This window comes from Podarcis erhardii (genome assembly GCF_964252035.2).
Source record: "Podarcis erhardii genome assembly, chromosome: 2".
NCBI lineage: Eukaryota > Metazoa > Chordata > Lepidosauria > Squamata > Lacertidae > Podarcis > Podarcis erhardii.
Genome location: NC_138498.1, coordinates 28,979,335 through 28,992,412, shown reverse-complemented (window position 1 = coordinate 28,992,412; position 13,078 = coordinate 28,979,335). Strand labels below are relative to the sequence as shown.

Genomic DNA, 13,078 nt, shown 5'->3' with positions numbered 1-13,078 from the left:
CCAGAGTGGCTGGGGAGGCCCAGCCAGATGGGCGGGGTATAAATAAAAATTTATTATTATTATTATTATTATTAGGGGGTGAGGAAGCAATGTATTTTATCCTTTATTTTTGCAACACAAGCAGTATCTTCATAAAGGCAAGAAAACTAAGTATGGATCTGAAAGGCATCTGTGTAAGGGTGGTGTCAGAATTTATTAAAAAGCTGACAGTCTGCAGATTAAGGAGATGATTTCCAAGAGGGGAAATCTTCTCTACCCCAGTCATATCAGAAAAGCACAGCTGGGGCACTGTTTAAGGTGCTGCACCAAGATTCCTCCTTCACCTGCCTTTATAATAAACAGCTGATAAGCAGGAGCCTGATCAGCAGACTGAGGAATTCAAAACTATGCGACCACATCTGTATGTGCTACTGGCAACACAGATCTGCTTAACTACACCAACCCACACTTTCCACTCAGTTTCATGTTGGCTCAGGACTATGCAGCAGAAAAAAGCTGCACAGGTCACAAAACCTCCAGTACAGCCTGCATGCTGAAACAACACTAGCCCAATTAGCTTCCAGCAAACCAGATCCCGTACATTTGCCAACCTTCCAGCTCCTTTCAAAGGTTTCCTCCTATATCCTGGCCCACACACGTTTTTATTACCTTCCTCAGGCCCAGCTTGGTTGCAATCTCATCCACAATCTCCGCCTTTGGGTCTTCTAGGAGTTCCAGACTGTTTTGTGTACCAATCTGAAAATAAAGAGAAAAGCAACAGAGAACCAGTTTGCAAACAGGGGTGGACATTTAGCATCCCAAGGAGACAAAATGTATCGTTCCCGAGAAAGAAACGATAGGAAATGTCAGGAGAATGAATATTGACAAGCTGCTGTGTCTCGCTGCAGTTACATTGATACGTGTGACACCAGGCTATTGACTGCTGGTTCTATTGAATATTAATTTGAACAAACAATGAGCTATGCTTCTCTATGAAAACCAGTCATTTCCCAACACATAACTGTAAAGAAACCTACATTCTTTCACCCGTAAAAATCTAAGAGGAGGCCTGAAGGATCAGGCTATGACCCATCTAGTTCAATATTCTGTTCTCACTGGTCAAGCAGATGTCCATAGGAAGATCAGAAGCAGGACCCGAGCTCAGCAGCACTCTGCCCAGCTGTGATCCCCATTGGGGTTGCATCAAATCTTCTTAAGCAAGGAGCAAATGAAGTATTTTTTAAAAAACAAAGCCTCTTACAAATTGTGTTTAAAGCTTGTGATCTAGAAATCCTTCTAGTATCTCACGCATTGGCAATTTTACCCTCGCCATGACTGTTTGCTTAACATTGGATTCCTTACCTATATAGGGCACCCAGCAATATTTTTTTGATGGATGGACATTAATGTGTCACAAGGTATTAATTAATTTTAAGTTAAGCCACCTGACCCACAACCTTTTATTCTCTAGTCTCTAATTTACAGATTTCTTATCTTCTAGTCTCTCCTCCCTTTCCAACTTCAACACTCTTATCTAATTCTGCCTTGCTCCTTAGCTTCCTACTTATCTGACTGAAAACAGAAGGCTGAATTTTCAATAATTCTATATAGTTATTAGAAGCCTCTTTTCTTTCCAAATACTTATGAACCACCCTATGGTACGATATGTGTTTCCTAAGACTAAACTTTTAATTACGATTCTTCCCCTTAATCTTGATTCATTATTTGTATTATATGAATACTGATACGAAAATTTAACAGGCAGCTAACAGTGATAATTTCCCTTCGCATGCTATAAAAATCTGCCATAAGCACCTCACATTCAAGCTAGTCTATCTCAAAAGTCAAATTCTGTGCCATATGGAAGCATAAAATGCGGGAAAGCACTCAGGAATATATCTCAGGAGTGCAGAGACTTCTCTCTGGATTGTGGATTCTCTCTCAAACATGCTTTGAGAGTCAGAGTTTTTCTCTAAGTATTTTGCCTAACATTGGGCTTGACCCATGACCCTGAGATTAAGAGTCTCATGCTCTACTGACCAAGTACCACTTCAGATTGAATAGTGGGGGTGCTGTTTTGAATGCTTTCCCATGTGAAAGTTCATCAGCAAGTAAATAATTAACTTATCAGGGAGAAAGCCCGGCTGACTTTTTGCTGTGGCACTGTTCTAATTGCAAACACACACACACACACACACACACACACACACACACACACACACATGTAGGGGAACAATCAAAAGTCATCCTCCATCAATATTTTGAATTGACACCTCCCATTCTTCCTCCTTAGAACTCTACTACCATATTCTGTTACATACTTGACAAGCTGGCTTTTCTCTTCCAGAAAGAATAAGCTTGTATTTTTAACTGACAGGCAACATCAGCTATTTTTACACCTTCCACCCAAAGTTTTCTTGTTGAGGAAACAGATGCATTAAATCAGGTGGTATCTCAACTAACAGGGCAACTGAACTGGATCAAGGATGTCTCAGATCTACTGTAACTCTTGGCCTTTGGCCAAGCCAGCAGAGATCTTGAAGGGTTGCCAGGATACCAAGGAACACAGCCTCTCTTGCAAATCACAGCAATAGTGTTTGCATCAGTTCCAAACTCAATGCTTTTAATTCACATGGTTTCAGCGACATAATAGCTGCCAATCATCACGAATCTAAAATGGGAACTGTAGACGCTATCTATTTATCTTGGGCTGAACAAGCATTAGTGCAGCTCTGATAAATCACACAGGAGCCACAAAACCAGAGAACAACCCCTCTAGCACGGCTGCTTGTTGGTTTCTACACATTGTACCATGATGCAATACCAAAACACACAAACTGGCAAGCGAACAAAGTGCTCAACACTTAGCTTCATGGTGTGCAGAGGATTCAAGGGCGCTGATGTAAGTTTATTTTGCAACTTAACAGAAACTCATGAATCTTGCCACTGAACAGCGCACCAATGAATTATTACTGCTTGCATGTCTCAAATCACCCAACAGACATATATTTTATGCATAAGCAAGGAGCTCCCTCCTCAGTAGGAGCTCCCCACCAACACTTCCAAGGTCACCACTATATGTTGAGACAGCATTTTATAAAATGGCCAAAGGAGGATCATAGGACAACAGACTGTCCTCTTTCCTCAACTACAACCTGATACACTAGTAAGTACTGTGAAAACTACTTGGTCCTTGTATCCTCACTTGCTGCTCTCGGGTCACTATGTTAAAGTTGCATGGTGGAAAATGCTATATATTTTGATGCTAATACTGGGCAGAGAAACTATAAAGACAAGTGGCCTTCTTGGTAGTTGCACCCACCCTGTGGAACATCCTCCCATCAGATGTCAAGGAGATAAGTAACTATACAACCTTCAAAAGACAACTGAAGGCAGCCCTGTATAGGGAAGTTTTAAAATGTTTGGTGTTTTATTACGTTTTTATGTATGTTGAAAGCAGCCCAGAGTGGCTGCGGCAACCAAGTTAGATGGGTGGAGTAGTAGTAGTAGTAGTAATAAATTAATAATAACAATAACAATAATAACAATAATAATAATAATAATAGTTTTGAACAAGGATGATAATCATAGCAACCTCTTTAATAGCTGATCAAAATTCTCCATCACTTGCAGCTTTCAAATCCAGAAATGCCCTTCTAAAGCGAATACGTCAGCTGGGTTAAGTTTGATGCAGCATCAGTTGAAAGGAGTTAAATCAATCTGAACTACAAAAGATTGTCCAATGCAAGGTTGCATAAACCAACTTGCCTCCTTGCCAACAGCAAGCGCCTTGTTTTCATCCGGTGAACACCCCTCTGTATTCACCCAAACTCAGTTTGTGAGAGTGAAGCAACGCTTCCTTTCCTCCAAGAATGGGGAAGAAAGGAAAGATGGATTCTGTCCTGAAAGGTGGGCTTTTGCGTAAAGTGGCAGAGGTTTTTTGCTCCTACCTCCTGAAAAATCCATATAAGCAGGGAAATAAATGGCCCCTATTTTTTTTGCAAGGGAGTCTGGTGTGTGTCTGTCATGGCGGTGGGATAGTTTCTTTCCCTTCACATTGGCAGAAGCCATAGCATACAAATAGTGCTTTCTGCAAAAGTCCAGCTTATAGGAGAAAAACTTCTCCCTCACCTCAGTGAAGAGGAAGATAAAAGTTAATTTTTATTTGTTCCTGTTGAGATTTTGCAGGAGGGAGCAGTAGAAAGGTGCTGCCTGCACTTTTTGCAAAAGCCCAGCCGTAGAGGAAAACACCCTCTCATGAGTTCTCTGTGCATGTCACAAGAATGGGTGTCATCAAGAAGGACTGAGCTTGGCTAGTAAACCAAACAAAAATTCATGAACCACTGATCTAACCAGATCTCTATCATCACCATTAATTAAATTTATATACAGCTCTTCATTCAAGGATCGGAGGGCAGATGACCAAAAAAACCCACACAAAATACATAACATAATAATAAAAGGTGCAATAACACACATCCATATTGAAAAGGCTATATAGATTGTTTAACAGCAAAAGGCCTAGTTAAAGAGGAATGTTTTCGCTTGGTCCTGTAGACACTCCCTTACCTTAATTTAGAAAATTATATATTTATACAAATTTATTCTACTAGAAATTTCCATTCCGTTGGGAAGTTGTAGTTCCCCCTTAACATTCATCTGAATCACACTACTCCACTTCATCTTGCAGCTATGAGACCCAGCTGCTAGTGCCACCTAGCGACTTTATATGACCGTACAGCTTCAAAAATTTCCAGTCCACCATAATCTACTATAGTTCAATAGCAGCAGGGCAAAGCATTGGAGCTCCCCTGCCACCTTTTTATCCGTGGGAATCCAGAAGGCACTGGGCCCAATCACTGCACCACAATATGCCCAACATCTTCACATGTGATGAAGGCTGAGGATATGCTGGTGGCACTGCAAGGCTAAGGGAAGGTCAATTAGGATTGCTCCCCAAGGCTGCAAAATGAAGCCCACTTATCTGGGAGTTAAGTTCCTTTGAATTCAACAAGACTTCTGAGTAAACGTGATTAGGATTGCACTCTAAATCCTATCAAATTCAATGGGACTTCGTGCAATATTCATAAGATCAGAGCCTCTTTCAATTGCTCTTTTCTGCCATCTAGAGCTCTGTTGAGAAGGGGAAAAGAAGAGGTTGTTGCTGCCCCCTCGCCCCAGTCAATCTGTCTAGTCCACAGCAGTCACAGCCATATTTGCAAATACTGTATTTTTCGCTCTATAAGACACACTTCCCCCTCCTAAAAAGTAAGGGGAAATGTGTGTGCGTCTTATGGAACAAATGCAGGCTGCGCAGCTATCCCAGAAGCCAGAACAGCAAGAGGGATCACTGTGCAGCGATCCCTCCCGCTGTTCTAGCTTCTGGCTTAGCCGCGCAAAGCCTCTTCAGGGCAGCGGGATGAAGGCTCCCCCTGTACTGAAGAGGCTTCGTGCAGCTATGTGTGTTGTGTGTGTGTGTACTCCACACCCACCCACACCCACAAACAGTCAGCATATGTAACAGAACATGTCTCTGGGATTCAGAATATTTTTTTTCTTATTTTCCTCCTCTAAAAACTAGGTGCGTCTTATGGTCTGGTGCGTCTTATAGTGTGAAAAATACGGTGATCTGTTTGTTGTTTGCCCTGGTAGTAGCTTCTCTCAAGGTGGCCAAAGCAAACAATAAACAGGTTCTTTGCAGAGATGGCTACAAATGCTGTGGGCAAGACAGGGGTATGAAGCAGTACCACTGCCTCGCCTCTGAAATACGGTGAGTCATAACCCCATGCACAATTACATAGAAGTAGACCCCACTGAGCTCAGTGAGAACTTACTTGCATATATAAATGCACAGTATCAGGACTATAAAGTCACAAAGCTGACACATGTGCCATTTGTGGAGAGGCTTCGTCACCACAAAATAGCTGCATGCTTTAAAGTTGACAGTTTTACTCCAGTGTCAGCAAGTGCTAAGGTCTATTTTGTTTCCCAGGCGCCTTTCCAAATGGAGCAAACCAAGACATTTTACAGCGGAGTATCTGTTACCTGTGGAGGTTCATAGATGGCAGCAACCTCAGCTCGGATACCTAGAGGGATGTCCTTGTGCTCTGTATACTTCCCGTATAAGTACCCAAAATGCTGGTTTCCCGTTTTTCTCCAGAAGTCCAAAAAACGATCTGCAATTGTATGGTTCTCAAACATGATGTTATCCACATGCCTGTATTTCTGCCATTTGAAAAGCATAATAATGTATCAAACAAAGCCCTTTGATAAGGATCAATGATGTTCAACACAGTCACCCAGGCTACATAAGATCTGAGCTTGCTATATTCTAATTCAATTCTGTCTCACAGACTGACACCTCTTGATTCTCAACAGACTTGCTTAGGCTGTATAGGCTACGGATCAGTGAGGGAAACAGTGGGGAGAAATCGTTTGTCCCTACTATTCTACCACTTTTTCAAAACCCATCCCCCCTACCACAATAGTTCTCACACGGTAAATCAGAGATGTAGTTCAGCTGTTAATGCTCAACCATTGTTTAGTGCTATATATGAGCCTTAGGTTACCAACCTAAGGCCCATGGGCTGGAAGCAGCCTGCGGAGTTCGTTTGACTGGCCCACAAGCTGCCCCGAACCAAGCTGCCCGCTCGTGCGCTGCACTAAACTGGCACAGCGCAGTGGGGACTCACTTCTGCAGCACCGGAAATTTCGCGCAATCTTGCCCACAGAGGGATCTCCGCGGCACTGATCCAGCCCAGACAAGATAAACCTTGCCAACGCCTGCCTTAGACTCACATATTATATTTGTCTTCCTTCTCCAATGGAGCCATGAGAAACAAGATGGAAGCTTTCATTTATATTTTCAGTTCACCATGGATGACTGTGATAGTCAAAGCTAAAACCATGGTTAACATTAACTACAGTTTACAGAAACAAGCCAGGGTCATTAACCTTGGTTAAGCTGGCTTGTTCTCCCAAATCACATAACCAGTATACCTGACTTGGGACATAATGAATCAGTTAGTTGAAAATGGAAGCAAACTCCCTCGCTGTGGCTGACCCAAAGGAACAGGAAGCAAAACCTTATAAGCCTGAGGTCCCTTCACATTAAATCTAAATCACAGTTGAGAATTATGACTGAACAGAGCCAATATACATTACAGGAATTCAAAGAAAGTAACACCTAGATCCCTTTTCACCAACCACTTACTCCATTCTTACAAGTCCACAGCTTTTTGTGATCGCATTAAGAAATCTGAGCAGGTGGTTCTCAAATCCACTAAAGGCTCCTCTCCTATCTCATGCCAAGAACATGAGTCCTCCAGTTACAAGGAATAAGAACATGTCCCTTTCACCCTGTGCAAAAGCTAACCAACCGTGTTTACACCAAGGGAAAAACAAACCCAAATCTAAGCTGGACATTCGTTTCCAACAAGAAAAACAGCAGACATAAGAAATGCCTCTGCTGTTCTGATCTTACCTGCCTGTTGAGTGTGATGGCACTTGGCTGGCACTTAGTGCAAATGCCTTCTGGCCACGGGGGATGTCCCTCACATCCAGATTTAATCTTGCAGCTAATGTTTTCAAGGGCAACAAACTTTCCCCTAAACAGGGAAAACAAAGGACATACTTACCACCCGAATATTTATAAAAACAAAAGAAGCGCCTATGCTGAGTGGTGTGCAACAGACACTAGATCAGAACATTTCATCAGGCTTGGGGCTCTAATAGTTGCACACACAACATGTCCCAGGCCCAAGTGTAAATCTGGGGGGGGGGGGTGTAACTAGCAGTGCATTGCAGAAGTCAACCTCTCTCCCCTCATTATAGCTGGCATTAGCAAAAATGTCAAGACATGTAGGAAACAGGGATACAGGACTCAGCAACACATGGACTGAAGTCTGTGCGTGAAAAATTAACATCAGCTAGAGCATCTGCAGGTTGCTTTCGTTGTGATGGAAAGACAAGATGCTTAGCAAGCAATGAATGTTTCACACCTCTTTTGCGCGTATACAGAGTCCTTGCAGTGTTCTTGCAATGTATATGAGATCACAAATCACTGACTTAAATAAATGCAACCTCCCTTCACAAAACTATGCCAATGGCATCAATCTGTGGTCCTGGTTTAGGAAAAGATCTGCTGATCAAGGGAGGGAAATAACTACGATGTTCTCAATCTTTCCTCCCCTCTGCAAAACTGTTTTGAAAATTACATTTTTGCCACTGCTTGAAGTGAATTAGTTTCCCCGGCTATAAATAATCTTAAGGATTTTCACATTCTGTTTTATCATCTATAAAGAGGTTTCTCTGAAGAAAAGGTGCAAGTTTCTTACTTGTCTGCGCCTCCGGTCAGTTTCCTGATGTAGGCATGGAATGACATATGCTTCACAGGGGGTTCCAGATGGTTTAAATAATCCTCATCAAAAGGCTGCCAAAAAAAGAAATGCATAAAGGAAAACCAGGTCAGACACCTACTTGATAACACATTGATCACTGAACAAATGGATGTTTTTGTCCGAACTCCTTTGCTAGCATTCAATGTGGAAACAATCAAAAAGCTTTGTGCTTCTTTTCCACAGCTGTTACTAGCCTGACAAGAATGGTGGAGGCCTTTCTCCAGACAGTAGAAGTGTGAGCCCCACTCAAAATGTCTTCAGAAACCCAACCTGTCTCATGGGTAGAATAGTCTTCTTCTTTTTAACTGGCAGAGCTAAAGGCTAAGTGATCAAGCATGCCTGGAGAACTCTGGCACAGGTGAATGTGTCCCCGTTTGTCTCTATCAGAAGATCTCTACACAACTGAGAAAGGAAATAATAATCAGAACTGTTGCAGTATATAAGAATACAGCACAAGTAGTTCTGAGGTGCACCTCTGCAAACGAATTCACAAATTTAGTGAGGGCAGGGGGAGAGAGAGCTTTGCTTGAGCATTTAGTGATATAGCCTGCTCAATCCACTAGTGCAGAAAAAACAGATGTCAAAAGCCTGATAAATGCAAGTACTGCCCAGACAAGATATATCCAAGGGACTTGTTTAGCCTCTTTGGCCATTATCAGCACAGACAGGACACATTAATGTTTCAGCAGCGTCCTCTCAATTGCTGCCATTAAAGCAACTATATTCGGGGGGGGGGGGACACACATTTTAACAAGTAAAATATTACCATAGCAGCTACAGTTTTACTCCTTACCTCTAATGGTACACAGTGCACACATTTGCCCAGCGGGCCATGTCGACATCTGTGTAAAGAGAAACAAAAGTCAACAACCATGTTCCCTAGAAGCCGAAAAACACTCTGAAGTTTTCATACATTTTTACGGAGTTAACAAATTTAACAGAAGTAACTGGAAAAACCAGCAGCAAGTCTGCTTTAAAAATAATAATCATCATAATGGTCTGACATCAACATATCAGAGAAGCCTACATCTGCTAATTAAATTACTGTATCATCTAGCTTTAATTTTCACCACCAGGTATCAGAAACTAATTATTTAGAGCACTGAATTAAGACACCATAGTTTTTTGCAATACACAGATTGGCTATTTTTTTAGGACAGGTGCAGTGTATACCAGCTGATAAAGGATAATGAGAAACACCTCATCCTCATTCAATGAAATAAAGCTCTAGCGCTCAGCACTCATATAACCTTCTAAGAATCAGTTTCTTGGTTCACTGTTGGTTCCTTCCTTAATAAATGTTAGTCTGTCGCTATTGCTAGCAACAACATAATACATTCTCCAGGAATATATGTTGGAAAAGTTAGGCATAGTCTCTTAACAAAAGAGCAGAGAATTTTGCCTTTGATGGTTTTATGAGCACAATTTTTATCACTGAACTGCTGTTAAAAATGTCTAGACAAAAGTTCACTATTCAAGGGCTTCCACTTTTTGATCTTCACCGAAGCAATGATTCACATGTATGGAAGGTCATATAAAGGGGCAAAACGGAGCCATTACATTTTAAATTGAACCATGCCATTTTTAAATTTTAAGGCCAACTCTTTTGCGAGTTACTACCAATAGGATGATCGTTACAGGGAACAAGTGGCCAACAGGTAGTCACAATGTCCCTTCCCAGTCACAGGTCAAACCATGGGACGTCTTCAATATTCCTCTTGAGAGCTGAGCGTTTCAAGCTTCTTTAAAGCTTCCATAAAGGAAATACATGGTAACTCTAAGCTGGAGTCTCAACATAATTGACAAAACCTGTGACATCTCTGTAGGTATGTGGCTATTTCAACTCAAAGAAAAAGAGGCAGCAGAAAGACATAAATCCAGGCAGAGGCTCTAGAATCATGACGCCTGCTACTCTGTGCACTGGGTTCCATTTTCACAGCTTCTCTGAAATGACAACTAAATATACACACAGCCTTTCTGTAATGCGAGTTTTATTGTTTTTCGTATTTATAGAAACATCAATGTTTGAACCAACTTCAAATGAGTGTGACGACGACTAGCAAGGCTAGTTCTTCAAAACACTAACACTTTTTGTGCAAGAGTGATGGGCTGTTGCAGCACCATACACATTACCTTACAATATTACAGATGGTTTATTTATTATTGGGGTGCGGTGGGGATCGTCCATTAACATACTACACGATATAACTTTTGCAAATTCTGTATTGACTGGGTAACAGTATGTATTGAAACAGCTCGGAGCCACAATACCTCTCCCCAGATAAAACTGTCCTGGACTCTGCGTTCATCATCCGAGGCCCTTCTTCATGTGCCTCCTCCTCCAGGGTGGCAACACGAGAACGGGCCATCTCTGTAGTGGCTCCCCATTTATGGAATGCTCTCCCCAAGGAGGTTCACCTGGCAACTTCATTATATATTTTGAGGCGCCAGCCTTCTTCAACTAGGCCTTTGGCCGATTAATATTCTATAGCCTTTTAAATGCATTTGTGGGAAGGGGGTTATTGTTTTGCTGTTGTGTTTTACTTATTTGCTTGTTTCTATCCAGTATTTTATTCTGTGAACTGCCCTGAGATCTTATGATGAAGGGCGGTGTATCAATCTAATAAATAAAATAAATATTACTGAGTCAAGTCATACAACCGCTGTGGTATAAACGACTAATTTACAGCTTGGACAGCACAGAGACAGAACTGGTAGCTTTTTCACAAGGGTTCTCAAACTGCGAGGCTGGCTTCCTTAAGGATGTCCCTACCACTATGTTCACTATCTGGGCTAGATATCAATGCAGCAATCCCCACTTTTAAAATCCTGACCTTTTATCCCCTGACAAAGAACCTTGAAATAGACCCATACAGCCCCTTCCCTGGTCCCTTTTCATATGACCTGCTTGCCAGCAATCTGAGAAGAGTGAGTGCTGCAAGGTGAATCGAATGGATTGACATTAATTAGGTTTGGAAAAGCTTATAACAGTAAATGTCCCCGTGTAATATTAGGTAACTTTGAGAATGCTCTATAAAGTCCAGAGAGAAAGTGCAATGGTATTTACTGTTGCTGATCTTTGTTCCTGTAAATCTTTCCATCTTGTTTTATTAGGTACTGGTCAATTTCATCTTCTACCACCTGGGGAACACCTAGAGGGCGAACTCCTTGAGACATCGATGACGTATCCATGTTCTCAGAGGAAGAGCCAGCTGGACTCGAGGGAAAGAGAAACAGCATATCCCCATGCCTATAATTGGAGACAAAAATGTGACAAAACCATTACCTAATAATAATAATAATAATAATAATAATAATAATAATAATAATAATAATAATATTTATACCCCACCCATCTGTCTGAGTTTCCCCAGCCACTCTGGAGAAAATGGAAATTATGAAATTTCAATTATGAAAATGAACACCACTTTCATACTTAGGTACCACCCTACCCCAGTGCCTCAGTGTCGATAATTCACAAGCAATTATGTGAAGCCTACACATTCGCCATATTGGCTCCAAGGGCTGCACCTGGTGGGAAATGACGGGCCGCATATACAGAAGCCAGACACTCACATGGGCAAATGGGAGTCACGCAATGGATTCCAGTGATCCCATCACATGTCTGCTTGCTCCCTACCTTTTTGGTGCCGGCAATCACAATGTACAGAAAGGAAAGGAACACAGGTAGAATGACTCCCACGGACCTTCTTTCCCATATTTGCAGACAGACAGGAATGCAGCTGGGATGAACTTGGTGCGGGGAGGCTGGGCAACTCATAGCAGGATGTGGAATCCTTTTCACACACCGGCAAAGCAGGGTTTTCTTGGGGGAAAGTGGGCATGGCCAAATCACACATACACTTCATTCTCTATCATGCATGTGCACACACACACTATTCACTATCATTTCGTAGCTTGGCTTTCTCACTAAGCTTTGAGAAAGGGGCTCAAGCGAAGAGGCTCAGTGCACAGCAACAAACCAGGTGGTCCTTAAGGTAAAGCTAAAGGGACCCCTGACCATTATTAGGTCCAGTCGTGGACGACTCTGAGGTTGCGGCGCTCATCTCGCTTCATTGGCTGAGGGAGCCAGCGTACAGCTTCCGGGTCATGTGGCCAGCATGACTAAGCCACTTCTGGCGAACCAGAGCAGCGAACGGAAACACAATTTACCTTCCCGCTGGAGCAGTACCTATTTATCTACTTGTACTTTGACGTGCTTTCAAACTGCTAGGTTGGCAGGAGCTGGGACCGAGCAACGGGAGCTCACCCCGTCACAGGGATTCGAAACGCTGACCTTCTGATCGGCAAGTCCTAGGCTCTGTGGTTTAACCCACAGCACCACCCGCGTCCCATAAGTGGTGCTTACAGGAAGCTATTTTCTCCTGCATGGCCACTCACCATGGAACAGGACTGGTGGGGTAGAGCCTAGGGGTAAGAGGGTATGGCTTACGTGAGAACAGGAGCCCAGATTCAGAGGCCTGGGGGACCACCTGCCTGTTCTATAGTCTTGACATTAGCACTATACATTACGGGTTGGATCTAGAGTGTCCCTTCTGCAAAGGGAAGGGCTTTTTCTAATCCAGAAGGAATAAGGTCTTATGAAGGCTCCTACTGGAGGAAGAAGGGAGAAATTTTTTTACCCATTCCCTTCCCCTTGTAGTCCCCTGTAGAATGGTCCTTCTAACCCTTCAGAGCAA

The 13,078-nt window shown here is 42.5% G+C and overlaps 1 protein-coding gene across 1 annotated transcript in view; it reads right to left on the bottom strand.

Moving 5' to 3' along the window:
- Positions 1-13,078, bottom strand: part of NPLOC4 (NPL4 homolog, ubiquitin recognition factor) — a 51,858-nt gene that overhangs the window by 26,852 nt on the left and 11,928 nt on the right. The window contains exons 4-9 of the mRNA XM_081849700.1: positions 11,446-11,628; positions 9,172-9,220; positions 8,316-8,410; positions 7,463-7,586; positions 6,025-6,204; positions 649-735 (exon numbers count right to left, since the gene is read on the bottom strand). Coding sequence (XP_081705826.1) covers positions 649-735; positions 6,025-6,204; positions 7,463-7,586; positions 8,316-8,410; positions 9,172-9,220; positions 11,446-11,628 — 718 coding nt within the window. The remainder of the gene's footprint in view (positions 1-648; positions 736-6,024; positions 6,205-7,462; positions 7,587-8,315; positions 8,411-9,171; positions 9,221-11,445; positions 11,629-13,078) is intronic.